This window comes from Juglans regia, chromosome 7 (assembly GCF_001411555.2).
Source record: "Juglans regia cultivar Chandler chromosome 7, Walnut 2.0, whole genome shotgun sequence".
NCBI classification, from domain to species: domain Eukaryota; kingdom Viridiplantae; phylum Streptophyta; class Magnoliopsida; order Fagales; family Juglandaceae; genus Juglans; species Juglans regia.
In genome coordinates this window covers 14,949,927-14,972,523 of record NC_049907.1, presented here as the reverse complement: position 1 = coordinate 14,972,523, position 22,597 = coordinate 14,949,927, and the positions used below count along the sequence as shown (strand labels likewise).

Genomic DNA, 22,597 nt, shown 5'->3' with positions numbered 1-22,597 from the left:
AAAAAGTTTTTTTCTGAGGAGTTAAAGTCCGAAGACATGATTAAGGGATTGTTGGTCGACCACAACGACAGGAAATGAGACTGCTGACATGGGTAAAATGGTAAAATAGAATACTGTTGTTTTATGAAGGGTAAAAGGGAGTTTTCAGCCTGCTGACATGGTTTCGTGCTTTTCGTGCCTCTCCCATTTCGTGCTTTTTAGACTTTTCCTTAGCAAAATAAAGCGGGGGCTTTAGCTTTGGCTAGGGCTGTACAAAAAACCGGCCAACCGACCGGGATCGACTCAGACCGACCGTCGAAATTCAGAACCAGCCTAGAACCTGTTGGCTGTCAGTGGTAAATTATCAAAACCAACGTCGGTCGATTTGGTCCCAATTTGAACTAGCCAAAAACCGATAAATTGGTCGACGTCATATGCCTCTTTATATATATATATATATATATATATATATATATACTGTTATTAAATGACGTTGTTCTGCTTCTTAAGTTTAGAAAAAAAAATAAAGGGAACGGTGCCATTTGGCATAAGCCAAACGATGCCGTTTCTACTAGGGCTTATTATCCCCATCCCTCTTCTTCTCTTCTCATTCGAACCCTCAGCCCCCTCAACGAGTTAGCGTCGTTTCACTTCTGTGCTTCGAAGCTCACTTTCGTTTCACCAGCTTCAGCCTTCCATAGCTCTCCAACTGTAGCGGCGCAGCCTCCACCACTCCACGTTCCTCCTGCAAACGACACAGTCTATCCTCTCCAAGCCTCCACCTTTTTTTTAGGTATGATTTTGAAATTTAAAAGATAGAAATTCTGAGATTTTGTTTTAGTTTTAGTGATGACTGTCGACTAATGAGTCTAATTTTGTTGAAATTTATTTTTTGATAAGAACCTAAGAGGTTGTGCCGTTGTGGTATTTGGGTCTAGGGTTAGGGATACTGTTTTATGGTTTGGGATGGTGAAATAGTAAATCGGTGATGAACACTGATGATTGAACACCATGTTGATGATAATTATAAATCCTCATCAATATTCATAAGGCTCAGTCAGTGCATGTGCATGACTGTGCATTCACGGGTTTTTAATTTTGATAGATTTTGTACAATCGGTGGTTTTTAATTTATAATTTAATAAATATTCATAACTTTATAAGACTCAGTCAATGGCTCAGTGCATTCACAGGTTTTTTGATTTTGATAGATTTTGATAAATGTTCATTTTTTTTTTTTGGATAAGTAATTTTGATAAATGTTCATAAGACTCAGAGTCTCAGTCAGTGGAGGTCCTAATTGATTGAAATTTCAAATTATTAACTTGTGTTGATTAACAGTTTTGTTACAAATTTATTTTGATTCTTAAAATAAGATTTATGAGCGATCTAAAATGTAGATTAGAATCTTAGATTTGTGATGTTTGCCACGTTGCAAACTAGCTGCTGTGTAATTGACAATTGTGTTATTTTTTTGTTCTTTCTTGATTTTACATGTTAGATGAATTATTCAAGTCTAATTGATCTTGATTCGAACTCCCAAATACCAAAACCCATGGCTTCAAGTGCCCCTAATAGTAGTAATTATCCACTTCCTAAAAAAATGAAGGAGAATGATCCGTCAATTGTTTGAGACCATTTTACAAAAGTTGAGAGTTGTTCTGTAGATGATCCTAAGGCCAAGTGTAATTATTGTGGCAAGATATACGCTTGCCACTCGAAGAGGAACGAAACTTGAACCATGCAAAACCATCTACTTTCATGTCCCAAAAATCCTCATAAATGTGGGCCTTTAAATAAATACCAAACAACATTGGCAGGTGAGGTATCCTCAGAGGGGTTTGGAGAGAGTGATAGTTCTTTAAGAAATATTGTAACCAATGAATATAGTGAGGAGGCTGTGAGGTTGAGGCTTGCGGAGATGGTAATCCTCGATGAATTACCATTTAGAATTGTTGAAGGGTAAGGATTTAAGAAGATGGTTTAGTTGCTTGAACCTAAATTTAAAGTGTCATGTTAAGTGACGGTTGTAAGAGATTGTATGAAACTATTTGCATCTGAAATGCCAAACTTAAAAAGTTATTTAAAGATAGGGGAATGATGATTTCATTAACTATCAATACGTGGACATTGGTACAAAATGTTAATTATATGTGCCTAATTGACCATTTCATTGGTAGTGATTGGAAATTGTAAAAGAAAATTATTAATTTTTGTTTAATTCCTAATCATCGAGGGGATACTATTGGAAAATTTGTTGAATCCTGCCTCATTCATTGGGGCATTGATAAGATATTTATTGTTATTGTTGATAATGCTAGCTCAAATGATACTACAATTACATATTTGATGTGTTTTTTACGGAGAATATGTTGAAGGGAAAGTATATGCACATGAGATGTTGTGCTCATATTCTGAACCTTGTCATGAATGAGGGACTTAAGGAGTGTGATGATGCCATTACAATGGTTAGAAATGCGGTTAGATATGTGCGCTCCTCCCCTGCAAGATTAGATAAGTTTAAGAGATGTGTAGAAAAAGAAAAAATTGATTGTAAAAAAATATTGTACTTTGATGTGCAAACCCAATAGAATTCAACTTATATGATGCTGGAGGCTGCTGAGAAATTTGAGAAGGCTTTTAGGTGAATGGAGAGTGATGATTACACTTTTCTCTCTTACTTTAAGGATGGAAACATTGGGCCTCCTAGAGCTGACGAGTGAGAGTCAGTGCGGGTTTTTATGAAATTTTTGAAGATGTTTTATGATGCCACTTGTCGATTTTCTGAGTCTTTACATGTCACGACAAATACAAGTTTTTGGAGATTTGTATACTCCAAAAAGAGTTGGTTAGACTGAATGAGAGTGAGAATACTTGTTTGATGAGCATGATCATAAGCATGAGAATGAAATTTGATAAGTATTGGGGTTCATTGGATATGATGAATTTGTTGTTGTTAATTGTAGTTGTCCTTGATCCACGTAGTAAGTTGAGGCTTCTTACTTTCCACCTGATAAAAGTTTATAATGAGAATTGGGCTGAAGATTTGTTATCGAGGGTGAGACATTTATTAGTAGACATGTATGCGGAGTATAATGTTACGTTTGGTTCTACCTCGAGTAGCAGAGAACATGTTCCCCTTTTGGCATTTGTACTTCCAAATGATGCAGAAGACAATCACGAGTCACAACTTTTTTATAAGTGATTGCTAGCATTGACTGCCTCCGGATCTACAGCTACCAAAATAAAAATAGACCGGTATTTATCAGATGGTTGTAAGGCATTCAGCCAATCTTTTGATAAGTATGTCGGCAAAAGATGTGCATGCCCTTTGAAAATACAAACAAGTGATGAATAAAGCAAAGGAAAAAATATCGGCTACAAAAACTGATGAAGTAATTGTTGGGTTGTCAAGATTGACTCAATCTCAAACCCAGGACTTCACCTCTCCATTGAAAAAAAGAATAGAAATAAAGTTGAAAGAATCTGTGGCCGGGAAGCCATGAAAAAGGGTCAAAAAAGTTAATTTACATTGTTTAATTTATCTGTTTCCAGTGATATTAGATTGATAGAACTATTCAATCTCTAGAAACATTTCTATTTTATCGTCAGAGTTTCTACGGCTTTTTATTTTTCATTTTACTTAATAGTTAAAGAAGTGTTTTTAACAAGTTTGTGATTTTTTTTTAAAAAAAAAATATCAATAATGATTTAAAAAATGTTTAAAAAAACACACAAACGAAAAAATACATTTTACACTTATCGGTGGGTACTCTCACGACCACCTCTCGATGGCCTTAACAATTCCCATTTACCATATAGCAAACATATTCTTATATCTCTTTTATAATTATTTTACAACTTCATTCTCAAGAGATCAATATACTTATATGCTACTTTATTAAAAAGATTTAATTTAAATAATTCTATTTGAAAACATTTATACCACACACTATTTATGTGACATAATTTGATCAGGAATATAAATTTTAAAATTTAAATCTTACAAATCAAATCATGCCATATAATAGTCATGTGTAGTGTAAAAGCTTTTAAATAACTATCATTTATCATTGGCTTGAAGTAGAACTATAAAATAATTATAAAAATGTTATAAGATGTACCATTTTTTTTTCACTCATTCTCAGCCTAATGCGATTATATTATATATCACAACTGAATGGACTCATACAGTCACAATTAATTAACAATTATTTCACAAATTCATAATAAAACAATATTTATTAATTAACAATTAGTACTGTTCATCCGGGTTCCGGCTAGAGAACTCGGGTTTCAAATTAGGGCCGAAACCGGATGAATCTGGGTTTTAAATCTGGAATCCAGGTCAACTCGGAAATTGGTTTTTTGTTTTTAAATGTTTGAATGCTTTTTGTTATTTGATTTTGATTTATTTAGTAGTTTTGGATGCATTTTACCTAACTTGACCGATGTGTTGGAGTTTCTGGTGATAATCTGATCATGTCATGTCCATGGGCAATTAATCATCTCTTACGCCTTGGCCCTTTCGTGATTTGTTTTGACCAAATATTGCTGAAATCTGGTGCATGCAAAAATTTTTGGGACCACTTTCCAAATGGTCTGGCAAAAAGATAAAGACTTTTGTATGAACGTAAAATATTATATATATTTGATAATTTTTTATAGCAATTGACATCTAAAAATTGAAGCGAGACCCCAGTCTCCGACCCAAAATGACATAGCAATTGAAATCTATAATAGAGAAGCTTGTTTCCATTGGAGCCCGCATGTTCTCAGTCATTTTTTAAGAAAAAAGAAAAACATAAGCATTCAAACTTTTTTTTTAAAATAATAATAATAATAATAAATCCAAGTTCTAGGTTGTAAACCCGGGTTCCGGATTTAAAACCTGGTACCCGGACCGGGTGTACCTGAGTTTTGCAACCCGGGTTTCGGCCCATATTTGTTCTTTTAGTCCTAACTTGACTATGTATGATAGTAATACTATGATGTGTACATATACTAGACTATTAGTCCATCTATATTATAGTACAAATATATTCTTTTATTAAAATTAACACATTCTAGTATACTATTGAATTTAACTACATAAGTTCTAGACTCTTTATATGAGAATATATGATCAATATATACATGATAATACATATTTATCTGACCTATGTATATTAATATCGGAGTTAGAGGTATAATTCCTAGTTGGAGGCGAATGTCAGTGTCGACAAATCCGACTCTAACTTTGAATAGGATAATAAAAAAAACTTCCGTCTCCACCTTCGTTTTAATGAACCTGTTCACCAAGATACCAATGTTTCTTATAAAATCTGGTCTCAGATTCAAAATTGTTCAAGTGAACTCATTCAATCTTATTCTAATGTTGTCTCTTCTCTATTTTCTTCCAACGCTACTTTGACTTACTCTTGCAATTCTTCGATTATAGACACGGTGCCACTAACCACATAGTCCACTCCATTACTTTCTTTACTTCAATCACCACCATATCAAATACCTACGTTAAACTTCCAAATGGAACTATAGTCAATGTGACCCATCTTAGTACTATCAGACTTTCAAATGATCTCATTTTGACAGATGTTCTATTTGTACCCTCTTTTTCATATAAACTACTCTTGGTAAGAAAATTAACTCATTTGTAGAAATGTCGTTTCATTTCCTTAGCAAATTCATGCTTTATTTAGGGCCTAAGTCTATGAAAGATTATTGAAAATGATAGAAGAGAAGCTATGCAGCATAGCTTACCCAAAGAAAAACAAAGGACACCATGTGGAAGAAGGCAGGGCATGATGGAGACAGTGGCTGAGACGACGTCGGCTTGCTCATGACTATCCTGGCGAGAATGCGACATGGGGGCTATCGTGCACAAGACCGATCACTTTGGCTAGTCTTTGTTGCCCTTTGGGCTTGCTAGGCATAGATGAGATAGGGTGGCTGACGTTGGTTTCTTGGTGAAGGAAGCTTTAATGTGGGGTTACCAAGCGTGTGCAATGCTTCTTTCCCATTGGTTGTGGAAGTTTGGGTTGGCCCCCATCAACGGTTGGACCTCAGCTTGCATGGGGTATGTGCTACGTGGAGAAAAGGCGAAAGGTCTATTGCGGTTTATGTTGAATACGTGTTGAATGCCTTATAATTATTGTGTTGGGTCTTTACAGCTTTTTAAACTATCAATCAAACATTCCTTTACAATTTAGGGGCGACTGCATTCTTATTGCATGTTACCTTATTAATCGAATTCTTTAACCACTTCTCAATATCAAGTCTCCCCATAAATAAATGGTTGCATTTAAATCATAATAACATGCTCATTTAATTAACTTATCATATTCAAATTGACCTATAAATTATTCAAAGTCAGATTAATGATATGAGAAAAGTATTAGATAAAGAGAGAATAATTGCCACATAATTTACAAGAGTTGCTAATGGCAGCCACATTGATGGAGAAGCTCAAGCAAAACTCGAGATAAAACTGATTGGCACCATGAAAGTTCCAAAACCAACTTTCCCTTGCCTTACCCAACTACATATTATTACAACAATAAATATCTTTTTTACAAGCCAAAAGAGTCTAACCTAATGCTAGGAATCACTCTGAGTGCACCTCACGGTCAACTTTGAGGTGAACAACCCAGCATATATAATAATTTCATTGATAGTCAAATGCTTTGGAACTTTGACAATAATATAAATTATTGACAATATAACTAGAATAATCGCGGCATACAATTCTATGTATTTACAGATACTCCCGTATATTTGTCCATCAGGTGAACGAAGCACCCAAAAGAAAACCTAGCATTTTTTTGCCTTGCAGCCAGAGCAAACATTGTCCACGTTATAAGACAACTCAGCACAGTAAATCCCAGCACCACCCACTCCAGAGGCTTGTTATCATTCAACATAATTTGTGCGACCTCTAATACAAATGCCAAAACCGCAACAATGCAATCTATAAGTTCCATGATCTGGACATTCAATGATCAACTTATTAACTCGTAATTAATATTAATTGAGTAATGTTATTATTCAATATCTTATTATTCTCCGTCATACTTGCTATTGTGATATATTTTAAGTGATTTTATATATCAACTAATTATATAGGCAACCACTAAAAATGCACAATTTAACAAATGTGACAAAATCATAAAGTTTAAGATTAGAACAATATTTTACTAAACTTTTTTTTATACAAAATCAATCTTACCACAGGGTATATAGACCTCCAATGAGGACTTTGTAGAGTATCTTGCCCAGCTTCTAGATCAACATCTCGATTAATACTCAAAATCATATTGACATTCATGAATCATATGATGGGCTTTGTATTTCCTCTTTTGATCATGGTCTACCGGCCATGACCAACAATAACCTTTCAGAATGACTTTAAACTCAAAACTAAAAGGGGATTTGGAAAGCTACCCTTCTACTATGCTGTCCAGTTCTTACTTACCTCAGACCATGCCCGTTAGTGCAATCTCACTTCAAGATAAATGATATATGCATTCTTAGGGTGCGTAAGTCCTGCGTATTTTTTTTTTAAAATAGATAATTATGAAATCCACATAAAAACTTTAATTTTTTAATAACAATCCTACTATTTTTCAAAATGAGTGTGCGGGACTTGCATAACTTAGACTGTATCTATCATTACTCATATATTAAATATAATTTTAAGGTGTCCAAGTAACATTAAGAAAGAGTAATTTTTCAAATCATGTGCATACCTTTTGAAAATACAAACAAGTGATGAATAAAGAAAAGGAAAAAATATCGGGTACAAAAACTGATGAAGTAATTGTTGGGTTCTCAAGATTGACTCAAACTCAAACCCAGAACTTCACCTTTCCATTGAAGAAAAACAATAGAAATAAAGTTGAAAGAATCTGTGGCTGGGAAGCCATGAAAATGGACCAAAAAAGTTAATTTACACTGTTTGATTAATATGTTTCCAGTGATATTAGATTGATAGAAATTAGAGAATTGTATGTTTGTTTGATAGGAAAGAAAGCTGAATGAAAATGTAAGGAAGCTTAGCGAAAGCACATAGAATTTCAGGTGCAAATTAAAAGTGATCAAACCTAAGAGAGAGAGTTACAGGAATACAACTGTTAGCAATGCATTTTCTGGGAGGAAAAACCAATTGAACTAGAGATGTCAAATTTTATGTGTGTCTTATCTAAGGCTCTTGGAGGGGGACTACCGATGGTAGAAATTCAATGGCAAGATTCACACACGAGCGTTTAGTTGTCTTGCTGACATGGGAGCAAGGTTGTCTGACATGTCATATATTACGCTATTATTTTTTTAATATCATTTTTTTATTATTTATTAATGTAAAATCATAAATAAAATAATAAATAATTTTCTAATTATTTAATATTATATTAAAGATAATAAATAAAATGATGATGATAATAATCGTTCTCGTTTCATTAGTATGGTTTATTTGTTATAGGTTATATTATTTCATATTTTAGATGTATATTTAGTATATCATATTGGTTAATATATATATGTTTAATTCTATTTGCATGTTCAATTACAAAATAATGGTACAAAAGGTGAAGATTTTGCAAATTCACATGTTTTGGGACCTCCCATCAAGTGACAATAATTAAACAACTTAATTATGCACATTATATGTGTATTCTAATATTTTATTTAGATATAAATTTTTGTTGCCAAACAGATTAATTTTTTCAGGCCAATCTATCAAATAAATGTGTCGCATTTAAGGACTCGTCTGGATACAAGAAGTGTTTCATGATCTTATCTTATCTCATATCATTATTACAACTTTTTCAAACTCTACACAAAATATAATAAACAATTCAACTTTTTCAAATTTTAAAATAATAATAATATTAAAAAAATAATATTCTAACAATCTTTTATTTCACTTTCAACTTTCATATCAACTTATCTCATCTAAACTCATATACAAATGGCACCAAATCATAATAACATGCTCTTTTAATTTACTTATCATATTCAGATTGAACTATAAATTATTCAAAGTCAGATGACTGATATGAGAAAAGTATTACATCAAGAAGGAATAGTTGCCACATAATTTACAAGAAATAGCAGCCACGTTGATGGAGAAGCTCAAGCAAAACTCAAGATAAGACTTATTGGCACAATGAAAGTTCAAAACCAACCAGCCCCTTGGCTTACCCAACTGCATATTATTACAACCATACATATCTTTTTTACAAGCTAAAAGAGTCCAACCTAATACTAGGAATCTCTTAGAGTGCAACTCACGGTCAACTTTGAGGAGATCATCGCAGAAGATGTAATAATTTCATCGAAAGTCAAATGCTTCGAAAAATTGACAATAATAGAAATTATTGGCGATATAACTTGAATAATTGCTGCATATGATTCGATGTATTTACAAATACTCTCATATATTTATCCATTAGATAGAAAGAAGCACCCAAAAGAAAACCTAGCATTTTTTTGCCTTGCATTCAGAGCAAATATTGTCCACATTATAAGACAACTCACCACAATAAATCCCAGCACCACCCACTTCAGAAGCTTGTTATTGTTCGACATAATTTGTGCAACCTCTAATACAAATGCCAAAACTACAACAATGCAATCTATAGCTTCCATGATCTGGACATTCAATGATCAACTTGTTAAAAAACATTGCAAAAATTTATTGCACGTTGCAAAAATGTTTCTAATTTTCACGAACGACACAGAGATAACCTCATTCTCATGCTCCTATATATTCCTCGTTCACCCATTTCCACATGTTTTTACTCTTGCTTTGAAAGTATATCATTAAACAAATTAAGGTTGTTGATTGTAGTATATCAGACGCCACTTATTTACAATATCCCAAAATTGGGCTCCAAGTGAGAAAAAAAAAAAAAAGATTTCATTGCCTCAATTTAGTTGCATAAATTTCATTTTTGTTCTTTTAGCCCAAGACTTAATATTTTCTTGCGAGCGAGAGACAACAAAGATGTGGAGACATAAATTTATCTGATATACTATTGTGATACCCCATATCATATTGATAAGGTTAGGTGGTGTATGGAATTCCACATTACTTGGGAATGAGAAGTTCTTTCTCTTTATAAGGTTCCAATGGGGCTCTAATTGTATCATTGACTAGTCCTTTTGGAGTATAGGCCATGTAGTTTGGGTCTTCCATTGGAGTGTTACAACTGTTGTCTATGAATTTGTAAAATCAGGTAGTTAACCGTCAAACTGATCAACTAATTAGGCAGTAATATTTAAACTTACCTTACCATGTAATTGGAACATTAAATATAGCTTCTCATCACAAATTACAATTAATCAAATGAAACACTTCATCTGGAACTCTTTTTGTCTTTAACTTTTATATAGACAATTTACCTGTAGATCTAAGAGTTACCATAACGACTAATGATAGGCTTATAATTCTTTTTTATAATTTTTATACAATTATGTCTACATGTTTGTTTGCCATCATTTTTAATATTCCAAATGTCAAAAGTTCCATGTGCAAGACTTCGTTTATGAAAAAAAAGAATGCTTCTCAGTAATTTCTATCAAACATAACAGGTTCTTTTATTAGACTATGGAGCAGTTTAGGCTGATGCATTGACAGTGGATCGTCTTGCCGCCTTGGAAAAGGTATACAAATATCATTCCCTCCCGAGTTAATAATGACTATGTTGTCTGAAGCTTTGGCTTGAGCAGTTATTGTATCATTGCTACTGAATAAGTTACTTAACAAAAAAAAAAAAAATGTTACCGAATAAGTTACTCCAACTTATTGTTTAAAATTATTTTTATTGAATATCGACCTTGTCCATATGCATGATCCCTTTGTAAAGATAGATACTTGGGTATCTGTATGCCTTCTTTGAAATCTTACAAATTCTTTCATTTCTTTCTTGGTATTCTAGTATTCAGTCACAGTATGCCTCGGGCTTCTATTTTGGAAACGGAAGTAGCATGGTTGAACTCCATCAAAGCTGATTTAGTGGTATTTAGAGGCTTCTCTTATTTCTTTGTTAATTAGTTATCAGTTTTATAGGCATTTTCATCGTGTCAACTTGACCATTTTGCATGCTATGATCCAATTGCTGGGAATTTGTATTAGAAAAAATCTACACAACCTCCACACATCACACTTTTTTAAATTTTTATTATTTTTTTCTTTTATCAAATATTTAATATATAAATAATGAATAGAAGAATTGAATTAGTTTAAAAAGAAGAAACTCAAAATTTTTTTTAAATATTAAAAAATTTAAAAATTTAAAAAAATGTAGTGTGGAGGTTGGGGAGGTTGTGCAGCATTGCTGGGAATTTGTATTAATTATAGACTTGAATAGAATGTCTTTGACAATTTTTTGTGCTTATACAAAAATAGGTCTCAGATGTTCCAATTGCTTTTCGTGCGGCAGCTGATGTTGGAATTCGCTCTGTTTGTTTCACGAACTTTAGGTCACTCGATTTGTGGTGCTTTCGCAATTTCTACTTTCAAGGATTTCAAACATTTTTCATGATCGACGATACTAAATATAGCTTTGAGTAATGTTCATACCTTTTACACTTGCTTGAACGAAAGTGAATTTATTAATCTAACTAGCAATTATGTTGTTGATCAATGTCTATTGAACCTGGGAAATTAATAATGCTTCATGCTCTCCAACTTCCTGCTTTTCTCTTTTCAGCCCTAATTTTATGCTTAGTGATTCACATATTTTTTTGACAAGTAATAAGAAATTTTATTGACAAGTAAATAGGCATATACCAAAGAAAACACCTAAATATAAGCTAGGAATTGGAATGGACTAAAAGCAAATCATGAATCATGAAAGTGATTCACATCTATTTGTCCTTTACTTTCCCTTTTCTTATATGTGTTTGTGTGTAATTCTTTTTTCTCGGCAAGTAAAGTACTTATAGATAAACTACAGATATAAGACACAAGTTTGGTGGGGTAGGAGTCCCCTACAGTCTTCCCAAAGCCAACACACATTACAACACAAAAGTAAAAAAATAAAGTGAGTTGATTGGTGCTAAAAGATTGACTCTCACCCAATTCCCACAAGGAGAGACCGCTTGGTGACATGTGTATAAATGTATGCAAGTTCCCATATATATATATATATATATATATATATATATATATAAGGAAAGTTTCGGGGCCGTGACAAACATGAGTAGACCATGGAAATGATTCAGTACTTCCCGCTGAGGGTCCTGCCACTTTATAGATTGAACTCTCAAACTTTCCTATATTTTTGCTGCACGTTGCTTCCTTGAATCTTTCATATGGATATTCAAATATTCAATGTCTACAAACATTTCTATTTTATTGCAAAAATGTTTCGATACTGAAAAGAGGAATTTGGTGAGGGGTCTAAAATGATTAGTACCCGTTGTTCTAATTTTCACGAACGACACAGAGATAACTCATTCTCATGCTCTTATATATTCCTCGTTCCCCTCGTTCACCCATTTCCACATGTTTTACTCTTGCTATGAAAGCATATCGATCATTAAACAAATTAAGGATGTTGATTGTAGGATATCAGACCACACTTATTTGCAATATCACTGTTAGAAAAACTAGATCAGAATATCCAACCTAATACTAGGAATCACTCAGTTGGCACCATGAAGGTTCAAAACCAACCAGACCGCGAGGTGCACTAAGAGTACTGAGTGATTCCTAGCATTAGGTTGGACTCTTTTGGTTTGTAAAAATGATATGCATGGTTGTAATAATATATATGTAGTTGGGTAATACATGGGGCTGGTTGGTTTTGAACCTTCATGGTGCCAATCAGTCTTATGATCTTGAGTTTTGCTTCAGCTTGTCCATCAATGTGGTTGCCATTTCTTGTAAATTATGTGGCAACTATTCTTTCTCGATGTAATACTTTTCTCATATCAGTTTTCTGACTTTGAATAATTTAATAGTTCAATCTGAATATGATAAGTAAATTAAAAGAGCATGTTATTATGATTTGGTGCTGTTTGAATATGAGTTGAGATGAGATAAATTTAGATGGAAGTTGAAAGTTCAATAAAATAATGTTATAATATTATTTTTTAATATTATTATTGTTTTGAGATTTGAAAAAGTTGAATTGTTTATTATATTTTGTGTAGAATTTGAAAAAATTGTAATAATGATATGAGATAAGATAAGATCATGAAACATTTCTTATATCCAAACGGATCCTTAAATGCGACACATTTATTTGGTAGATTGGCCTCACAAAATCTGTTTGGCAACAAAAATTTATATCTAAATAAAATACTTGAATACACATATAATGTGCATAATTAAGTTGTTTAATTATTGTCACTTGAGGTCCCAAAACATGTGAATTTGCAAAATCTTCACCTTGTGTACCATTGTTTTGTAATTGAACATGCAAATAGAATTAAACATATTAAACATATATTGACCTATATGATATACTAAATATATATCCAAAATATGAAATAATCTAACCTATAACAATAAACCATACTAATGAAATGAGAACGATTATTATCATCATCATTTTATTTATTATCTTAAATATAATATTAAATAATCAGAAAATTATTTATTATTTTATTTATGGGTTTACATTAATAATAAAAGAATGATATTAAAAAAATAATAGCATAATATATGTCGTGTCAGATAACCATGCCACCATGTCAGCAAGACATGAACTAAATGCTCACGCGTGAATCTCGCTATTGAATTTTTGCCACCGGTAGTCCCCCTCTAAGAGCCTTACATAAGACACATAAAATTTGACATCTCTGGTTCGATTGGTTTTTTCTTCCAAAAAATGCAGTACTGTTAATAGTTGTATTCCTGTAACTCTCTTTCTCAAAGGTTTGATCTCTTTTAATTTGCACCTCAAATTCTATGTAATTTCGCTAAGCATCCCCACATCTTCTTTCAGCTTTCTTTCCTATCAAACAAACATACAATTCTCTAATTTCTATCAATCTAATATCACTGGAAACAGATTAATTAAACAGTATAAATTAACTTTTTTGGTCCATTTTCAGGGCTTCCCAGCCACAGATTCTTTCAACTTTGTTTCTATTTTTTTCTTCAATGGAAAGGTGAAGTTCTGGTTTGAGTTCGAGTCAATCTTGAGAGCCCAACAATTACTTCTTCAGTTTTTGTAGCCGATATTTTTTCCTTTTCTTTGTTCATCACTTGTTTGTATTTTCTAAAGGCATGCACGTGACTTGCAAATTACTCTTTCTTAATGTTACTTAGACACCTTAAAATTATATTTAATATATGAGTAATGCTAGATACAGTCTAAGCTCAAGCCCTGCAAACACATTTTGAAAAATAGTGGGGTTTGTCATAAAAAAAATTAACTTTTCCATGTAGAACTCATATTTATATATATATATTTTTTTAAAAAAAAAAGAGTACGTAGTACTTACACACCCCAAGAATGCAAATATCATTTCTCTTAACTTATTACTCTTTCCAAAGGAAAATACTAGATTGCCCTTAGGTTTGAACACTAGTACATTTTAATTTTTTAACTTTTTTAAATATTCAAAAAAGTTACTACTAGTGAATGTGTGTATTTTTTTAAAAAAAATTTATAAAAAAAAAGTTTGAAAGAAAAGGGAGATTGCACTAACGGGCATGGCCAGCGATAAGTAAGAACTAGACGGCATAGTAGAAGGGTACCTTTCTAAATCCCCTCTTAGTTTTGAGTTTAAAATCATTCTGAAAGATTATTGTTGGTCATGGCCAGTAGACCTCGATTAAAAGAGGAAGTACAATGCCCATCGTATAATTCGTGAATGTCAATCCACTGCATGTAAGAAGTATCCCTTTGTTATTAATTAACAGGGCTTTGAACCTTTTTCATCGTTATTTCTTTATACCTCTTCCTTTTGTTCTGTCTTTTAGGGGAGAATCCCTCGAGTTTATTGTGGATTCCTGACAATATGCGTTGTCCTTTTTAGTTATATATTTAATGTTATTTGATTATGTTTTATCAGCCCGTGGAGGATGCAAGGGCGTGCCGCAATACAACCAAGGCTCAGGTAGAAAATTCCCATAATATAGGAGTTGATATTTAAGTGGTTAGTATGTATAAGTTTTTAAAATATATCTAAGATTACTAGTGGGCCGAATATTCCCTAAACACTGGAGCCGCTTGAAAACCATAAGCCTGACCAACCAAGGCTAAGATCGCGGACCACCGTTCAAATATAGTCATCAGAATCTTATGACAGAACGGGTGATGACTGATGAGGGGTGTCAATGAGTCAATGACCCCTGCGTGATATTTGCCCACGATATTTGCCCGCTTCATTAATGTTTCCAATATGTTGTTCTCTCACATAAGCAAGAAGAAGAAAACAAACATACAAGTTCTTTTCTCCTTTGCTTTGAGACAACCAATGAAGCCGAACTGTTTCACTTTCTCCTTCCTCAGCCCCTGTCGCTCTCGCGCACTAGTATTTGTTCAAGAGAAAATCTTCGCAGAAGCCACGATTTCGCTATATCTATTGCACACATGACGTGTAGACCGGGTTCACTAACACCACTGAACCAGTTTGCTCCGTTCTGTCTCTCAGCCCTCATTTAGCCATATTCCCCCCCTCCCCCCGACCCCAAGCCCTCAAAACCTCTCATGAACCTCAGCCATCGACCTCAGCCAACCACGACCTCCCAACCACGACCTCAGTCCTCCCAAGGAGATCAGTCTCCAAGCCTTTGGTCCCTTAGTCCACCCTCCTTTAGATTTACAGGCTTCCAAGACCCAATTGAAATTAATATGGGCCCTTATTGGGCAACCTTCACTTCTAAAAACGGACTAACATCTTCGGTAGGCTAGTTAGCTACCTGGGCCACAATCAATTTGACAAAGGCCCAATAAAAAATGGAAACGGATTCAAAATGAGTACATGAAATATTAAGGCCCTCATGGGTACAGCCTTTACTTCTAAAAGAGCCCAACATCTTTGGTAGGCTACTCAGCTTTTGACACAACAGCCCAATCAGAAAATGTAACGTGTTCAAGATGACCAATCATAGCATATATTTGAACGCAAGTGAGAAATTGCTCCCTTTTTTTTTTTTATTTAATTATTTGATGCCATGAAAGAGGAATAACAACATTGGAGATTGAGTCTATACGTAAGAGATTATGTGACTACGTTAAACTGAGCTGAATTCTTTTTGAATAATAGTAAATTGAATAATAGAGAGAGTTATATAAGACACATCTAAACTGAGTTTAAAGTGTATTTAGATGTTAAGATGAGTTCAATACTTTTTATGAAAAAGAATAATACTACTCATCATCCCAACTTTCATCATCCTTTCAACATCCTATGACGTGACATTAGGTGATTAGAAATTATTTATTACATTTCACTTGTGCACCTATCATCTAATGTCACATAATAGGATGATGGGAGGATGATGAAAGTTGAGATGATGAATAGATTTTTCATTAATTAAATCTAATATAATATAATGATAATAATAATAAAAACATGAGACTAGTTTGAATACTTTGAGAATACCTCACTACTATTTATTATTTTATTATTATTTTTCACATACTTTTCACTATTATTTATTACTATTCAATATTTTATCATTAATTTTTCATTACTTTTTCAATACTATTCACAAAATACTTAAGAATACCTCACTACACAAACGCAACCTTAAAACTTGCATATAGATTGACTCATTCATTTTTTACGGAATCGTGACCATATATATATACATTGACTGGCTCAAATAAATAGATGGATGCGGTGGAGTAAGTTCTGAATCAATTAGACGACCCTTAAAAATGGAAAAAGAATGTCAAAAATAAAAATGAGGAGACAAACTCAAGCAGCATATTAGCATTTCTCTTAGTCTAAAGTAGTACATATACGTTACAAGAACGCTCATAACTTTCTTTTTTTGGATAAGTAAAATGAAATAGAAGACAGCCCATAACTTCCAACACAACAATCAACAATGTTGTAATTCTCAAACCCAATATAAGGAGTTTCAAGGTTGCACGGCTTCCAGGAGTTTCTCATATACCTGCCTAGCAGACAGGTCCTCCACCTAAAACAATCATCAAAATATTTATACACTTGGCTCATTGTCGTCTTAGTGAACAACTTTAAAACGGGTAATATTTATAAGACAAATACCATATCACTCCACCAACTTCCCACTCCTATCCTCTACTGTATTTGTGTGGGCCTTATATCAAACTTTGTTGCTTTGAAAAAATAAAAATCGATCTTATGGTTGATCGACAATGTCACAACATCAGCACAACGTGATGAAAAGTAGGATGGGAGTGTAGTATATAATACAATTCTATTTGAAATGTGCCTTACACAGAATAGACTACAAAATTGACAAAACAGAGTGCATGCTTCTAAACTAGTATTGGCATGAAATGGTCATTAAGGGCTAAATTCACACCAGTTGAGACGGTTTACTAATCGAAGCGTACACCTCAATTACGTAAGCAGTTAAGGAGTCTTCTATAAAAATCGTGTGCATAAGGGTCTTGACAATGCCGCTATCCATTAATGCATGGGGCATTACCCATAAAAAAGTGAGATACAATTGATTAAAAAAGGAAAAAAGCAAAACACAATTATTAGAAAAATACTTTCATCCTTGGATATCAGGAAAAAAAGAGGGAAAAATAGTTTTTTTTGGGGGGGGAGAGAGAGAGAGAGAGAGAGAGAGAAGACTTTATGGAGCATAGGATTTTGTGGGACAAGGATGAGTTTCGCATTATGCCAATAAATTTCTTGCTTACAAACACTTGCAAAAAATTACCTAGCAGAAAAAAATAAAAAACCAAAAAACAAATAAACAACAGGTTCAACTAACCACAAGGAGTTTCGATTTGTTATTCCACCCTCTCTGAAGAGTCATCTGGCTCAGTCTCAGACCCAACACCTGGGTACAGGTGTCAAAAGCAATGTGGTTATGATTAACTTGAAATTTAAGCAAAAAATGTGGAATTGACTTTCATTGCCTAAGATGAAAAAGATGCATACTTTGCCCATGAATTCCAAAAGTTCATTGTTAGCTTCCCCACGAGCTGCAGGTGCAGCTACAGTAACACGGACATCATCCGCATTTACTCCTGGCATGAACCATGAGAATTACCAGTTAAGTAGAAGTGGTTTGGTTGTTATTACAAATTAAGAAAAAAATTGGGACTTAGGGCAGGAGAAGTGAAAGGGTAATATGTGCAAGAGTATCAGAAAGAGCAATTATGAAGTTCTTTGTTCTTTTTCATACTGTGTATATAAATGAATGCATGTAGAAAGGCAAAGCATATATAACTGCACCAGTAAAAACAATTTCATAATAATGATATGAATAGTTTTTGCCCAATTAGAAAAACATATTAAGTTGATAAGTTGTCTGCACAAAACATTGAGAAAATATTGGTGAAGCCCTTGAAATTTGAGATAAAATCCAAGCATCGTGCTTGGAACAGATGGGTGTTCAGCAATGGTCCCTGGAAAACTGTCTTTTTTAAGGTTTCAATTTCATGCGCCTTTGTTACTCATCAACTTTTGCGAGAAATACTATTGAAGTGTTAAAACCAGTGTGTCGCTCTAATAAGGAACCTCATAACGATTTTAAAGCTAAGGGCACCAACTAAATTTAATTCTAATGAATTGATCTAAAATTTCAAACTTGCCTGCACATTATGAGTCATTGAACCATCAACACTAGACCATTTGATTAAAAATTATACTCAAAGATTGGCATAACATTAAAAGAAATATTCTTCATTCTGGATTTTATCATTCCTAGTCACTCCAGCTAGTGTTTCACATTTTAAATGGCTTTCCAATCACTAGTTCATCTATAAAATCACTTGAAATATACCCCCATCAACGATGTGACTAGAGAGGATAAAATCCAGGATGAGTGCCATTGCTCTAATATTAAATGCTAAATTTTTTGTTCAACAAGAATGCATGCTAGATAAAATAATGTTTTGTTACTTGTGATTGCTGAACGTTGGGCACGATCTTCAACTTCTATAGCGACTTGAACAAGTCCTCCTTTTAACTGGGATATACAGGGTGGAACAGGAGCATCCTACAGCACATACCAAAACGTGGATATGAAAGTTTTTTTTTTATTGGCCCTGGGTGTTCGAGAACAACGTCCCGACTAATCCAGGGGGTGCACAGGCCCTCAACAAGAAGTTTTTCACAAGTGCACCTCGGGTAATTCAAAAGGGAAAGTACATGCAGAACAAATAGAAACAAGCATATGCATGTGGAGAAACAAGGTGCATGGCCATTGACCAAAATCACCATCAATCATCCTGGAAGGGTGTAACAGCTGATGAACAAGCGAGAGAGAGAGACTATGAGCTAAAACTTATTGATTGGCATGCTCTCTGACAAAAATGGTATAAGGTTCAATTATTGTTTTATATTCAAGTCCACCTATAAAAAAAAAATTCTATATTCAATCCACAGATTTTTTTTTTTTTTTAAATAAGCCTTTATAACCATTTCTTATACCTGTGGGTTAGTTTCGGCAGCAACTGTACTAAGTGAACCATCAACAACATAAATGAAAGAAGCAGTTTCCAGATCTTCTTCTGAGCGGTAGCAGACAAAGAGTTCACAACCCATACAGTTCATTCGAAATTGCTTCTCCAGTTTCCCTTCACCCCTGGATAAGAAAGATCCACAGCGTAGATATGAGCTCAAATGCATGCACGCTTATAACTCAAAAACCACTCAATGAAAATGATTATTGGTTCATAAAGACAATGTACTCAGTTGGACAAAAGAAGCATCACAAGACACTATATCTGTGTGCCATGGTGCAAGTAATAATCAGCCAAATGTAAGAAGATGGAAATTTGGCTCTAAATATAGCTTACATTAATAGTTTAGAATTAACAACTTAAAACCAACGGAAAGGAGCCAAATATTTAAAAATACTAAAAAAGAAAAAAAGGAAAAAGAACTATATTGCACAATATTTTTATTGATAATTAAATTTACCGTTTCAAGAGAATTTTGCCTGCCTCATTGATATTTAACCTTGCAAGATGCTTCTCCTTGTCCAACACATATGCTTTGTCAGTCTTCCTTTTGGGCATTTTCTGCAATTGGGTATCTTAGAACAAATAAACTTCAGTATCGACTAAAGCAAGTTATACTAACTCTTAGGGGGATACAATGCCTAATATGGTCAAAATTATATTGTTTCAATTAGGGCGAGTAGGTAGCCTAATCCATCAATCAAATATAATCTGCCTATGAAGTTGTGTTAAGAGTCTGAATTTTCTAAAGAGAGAATCTCGAGCTTCTTTTATTTATACTTTCGAATGCGAATATTAAACATTTTGAAACAATAAAAGTCTTTATCCAAATCATGGCCAAAGCCAGTGAACATAAATAATACGAGTTAGGGCAAAGCTAGTAAATCAATTGGAGTTCATTTCCGTTTGAAAGTGTTAAAAATGCGAACTAAGATTCATTCAAAAGAAGTAATCTCCGTGCCAGAGCAAATATACATAACTTAAGGGGTTGATTTTCCAACAGTTTCTTGGGAACCAGAATGAGAGAGAGAGAGAGAGAGAGAGAGAGAGAGAGAGAGAACCTGTTATGAGGACGTGAGAACCACAGTGCTTGCAGTAATAGACAAAGAGATCGGAATCCGGTCCATCTGGAGCGGCGTCCTCGCTCGAGTACGTATGGGTCGTCCTCTTCGGCATTCCTTCCCCGATGCTTCCCTCTGAGAGCTAGGAAAAGACTTTTGCTTTAACATTGTCGTTTCACGTCTAGAATTAGGATATAATGAATTGTGTTAAATTGAGATAATAAAATATTATTCAAATATTATTTTTTATATTATTATTATTTTAAGATTTAAAAAAATTAAATTATTTATTATATTTTGTATTAAAATTTAAAAAAATTATAATGATGAATTGAGATCTCGCTACTAGCTCCCACTTGATGTGGCTGCCACATGGAATAAAATAAATGTGTAATACTACAGTCACCGTTAGACTTTCCCCTTTTTGCTTCCTGCTTGGCGCGGCATCCCACGGTTGCATGCACTTTTTTTCACTCACTTACCATTTCGTCTTCTCTCTCTAGAAAACATTTCGTGTTTCCTTCTCTTCCATTTCGTCTTCCCCTTAGAGTCCATTTTGTCTTCCCTCTCCAACTCATTTCCTTCTTATTCTTCTTTTTCCTACCCATTTCGTCTCCCCCCTCCAACCCACTGGACTCTAGTTAGCTAGACTCATGGCGCAAGGCACTCTCAAGTTTTCAAGGTGAAGCCCAACTCTCAGAATTCAATGCATCACGCTTTCTTAGGATTCTTGCCTCTGCCAATCTCACCTTTAGGTCCTTGAAAGAAACACAACATGAAGAGAGAGAAAGTTACGTGAAGACCAATTTTTGCTAGACTTCTTGAGTCAGTGATGGGGTGAAAAATGGTGCCACGGCGGGTGAGGTGATCGAGGGGAAGACAAAATGGGAAGGAAAAACAAAAGCAAGCAAAAAGGGCAGGAAAAAAAAAAAAAAAAAAAAAAAAAGGAAGATGAAAGTGGGCAATGGTGGTGCAAGTGAGTGTGTTGTCGTTTGGGGGAAGGAGTTGTGCTCTGTTTTTGTTAGGCTAAAACAGCGGTATTCGGCTTGTTGCAAGCACGGCTGAATGTGGGGCTTAAGCGTGTGCTTGTTTGAGGGGATGTAGTGATGCTTTGTTGAGGGAGGTATGGGTTGCTTTAAGGTGGAGAGGGAGAGGTTGTGTCTGGGCAATGGAGTAATTGTAAGAAACCACTTAACAACCTTTTGAAAATTATGTAGAAATAGCATTGTTTCCAAGTACTTGATACTTGACACCATCTCCCAAGTCTCTATCCAATCCAACAGAGGCCCATACAAACGAAAAGTACTTGCCTTAAGTATTGGGACATTTTTGTATAAATCACAAATTTCCATGTGCTTTGCCTTGAAAAACTACAACAACCTGAAAGACATTTTGGCTTAAAATGCGCACACAAACAAAACTGACTGAACCAATAATAAATAGGAAGGGTCTAGCCAATCCAGCATGTACACGATAAGGTTTCCAAACCAGTTTTTGTATGCACGTAAGCCCTGGTCTTTGGCTTGAAGACGAACTGGTGTCTGGATGGGTTTCTCTTGGTGATGGGTTTAATTTACTTGAAGACGAAGAAGGTTGAAGAAGAAATGGAGATGGAGGCGGCTTCACAAGATGGGTTTCTCTTGTTGAAGGCTTTACGAAATGGAGATGGAGGTGGCAAGTCGGGATGAGTTTCTTGCTGAAGGCGAAGGCTTTATTTTTAAATTTTTAAACGCTTACAATGTGGGATTCCACTTCAAGTGAGAAGTGGGAGCGGGACATCCGAGCGGGGGGGCGCATAGCATTTTTCAAGATAAAAAATTAAAAACCAAATAACAATCTCACTTTCGGTCTCCTTTCTTGTTGAATAAAGTTCTGTGGTTTTTCGTCTTCTTTAAGCAAAAATCGAGACTTGTAAAATCCATCGTTGTTGAATAAAGTTGTGGTCATTTGTCTTCTCAA

The 22,597-nt window shown here is 34.2% G+C and overlaps 1 protein-coding gene across 2 annotated transcripts; it reads right to left on the bottom strand.

The window, feature by feature from the left end:
- Positions 1–16,786: 16,786 nt before the first annotated feature.
- LOC109004255 (UPF0235 protein At5g63440) lies at positions 16,787–20,807 on the bottom strand. 2 transcript variants are annotated; one of them, XM_018982748.2, is made up of 7 exons: positions 20,639–20,807; positions 20,038–20,152; positions 19,546–19,699; positions 19,015–19,111; positions 18,049–18,137; positions 17,879–17,947; positions 16,787–17,089 (listed from the first exon to the last, which is right to left on the bottom strand). In XM_018982748.2, exons 1-7 carry the CDS (start codon positions 20,751–20,753, stop codon positions 17,030–17,032), a joined length of 699 nt encoding a protein of 232 aa, XP_018838293.1. In that variant the 5' UTR covers positions 20,754–20,807; the 3' UTR covers positions 16,787–17,029. The 2 variants fall into 2 exon arrangements, with proteins under 2 accessions (XP_018838293.1, XP_018838294.1); XM_018982749.2 differs by having other exon boundaries at positions 20,038–20,138; positions 20,639–20,751.
- Between the last annotated feature and the right edge of the window lie 1,790 nt (positions 20,808–22,597).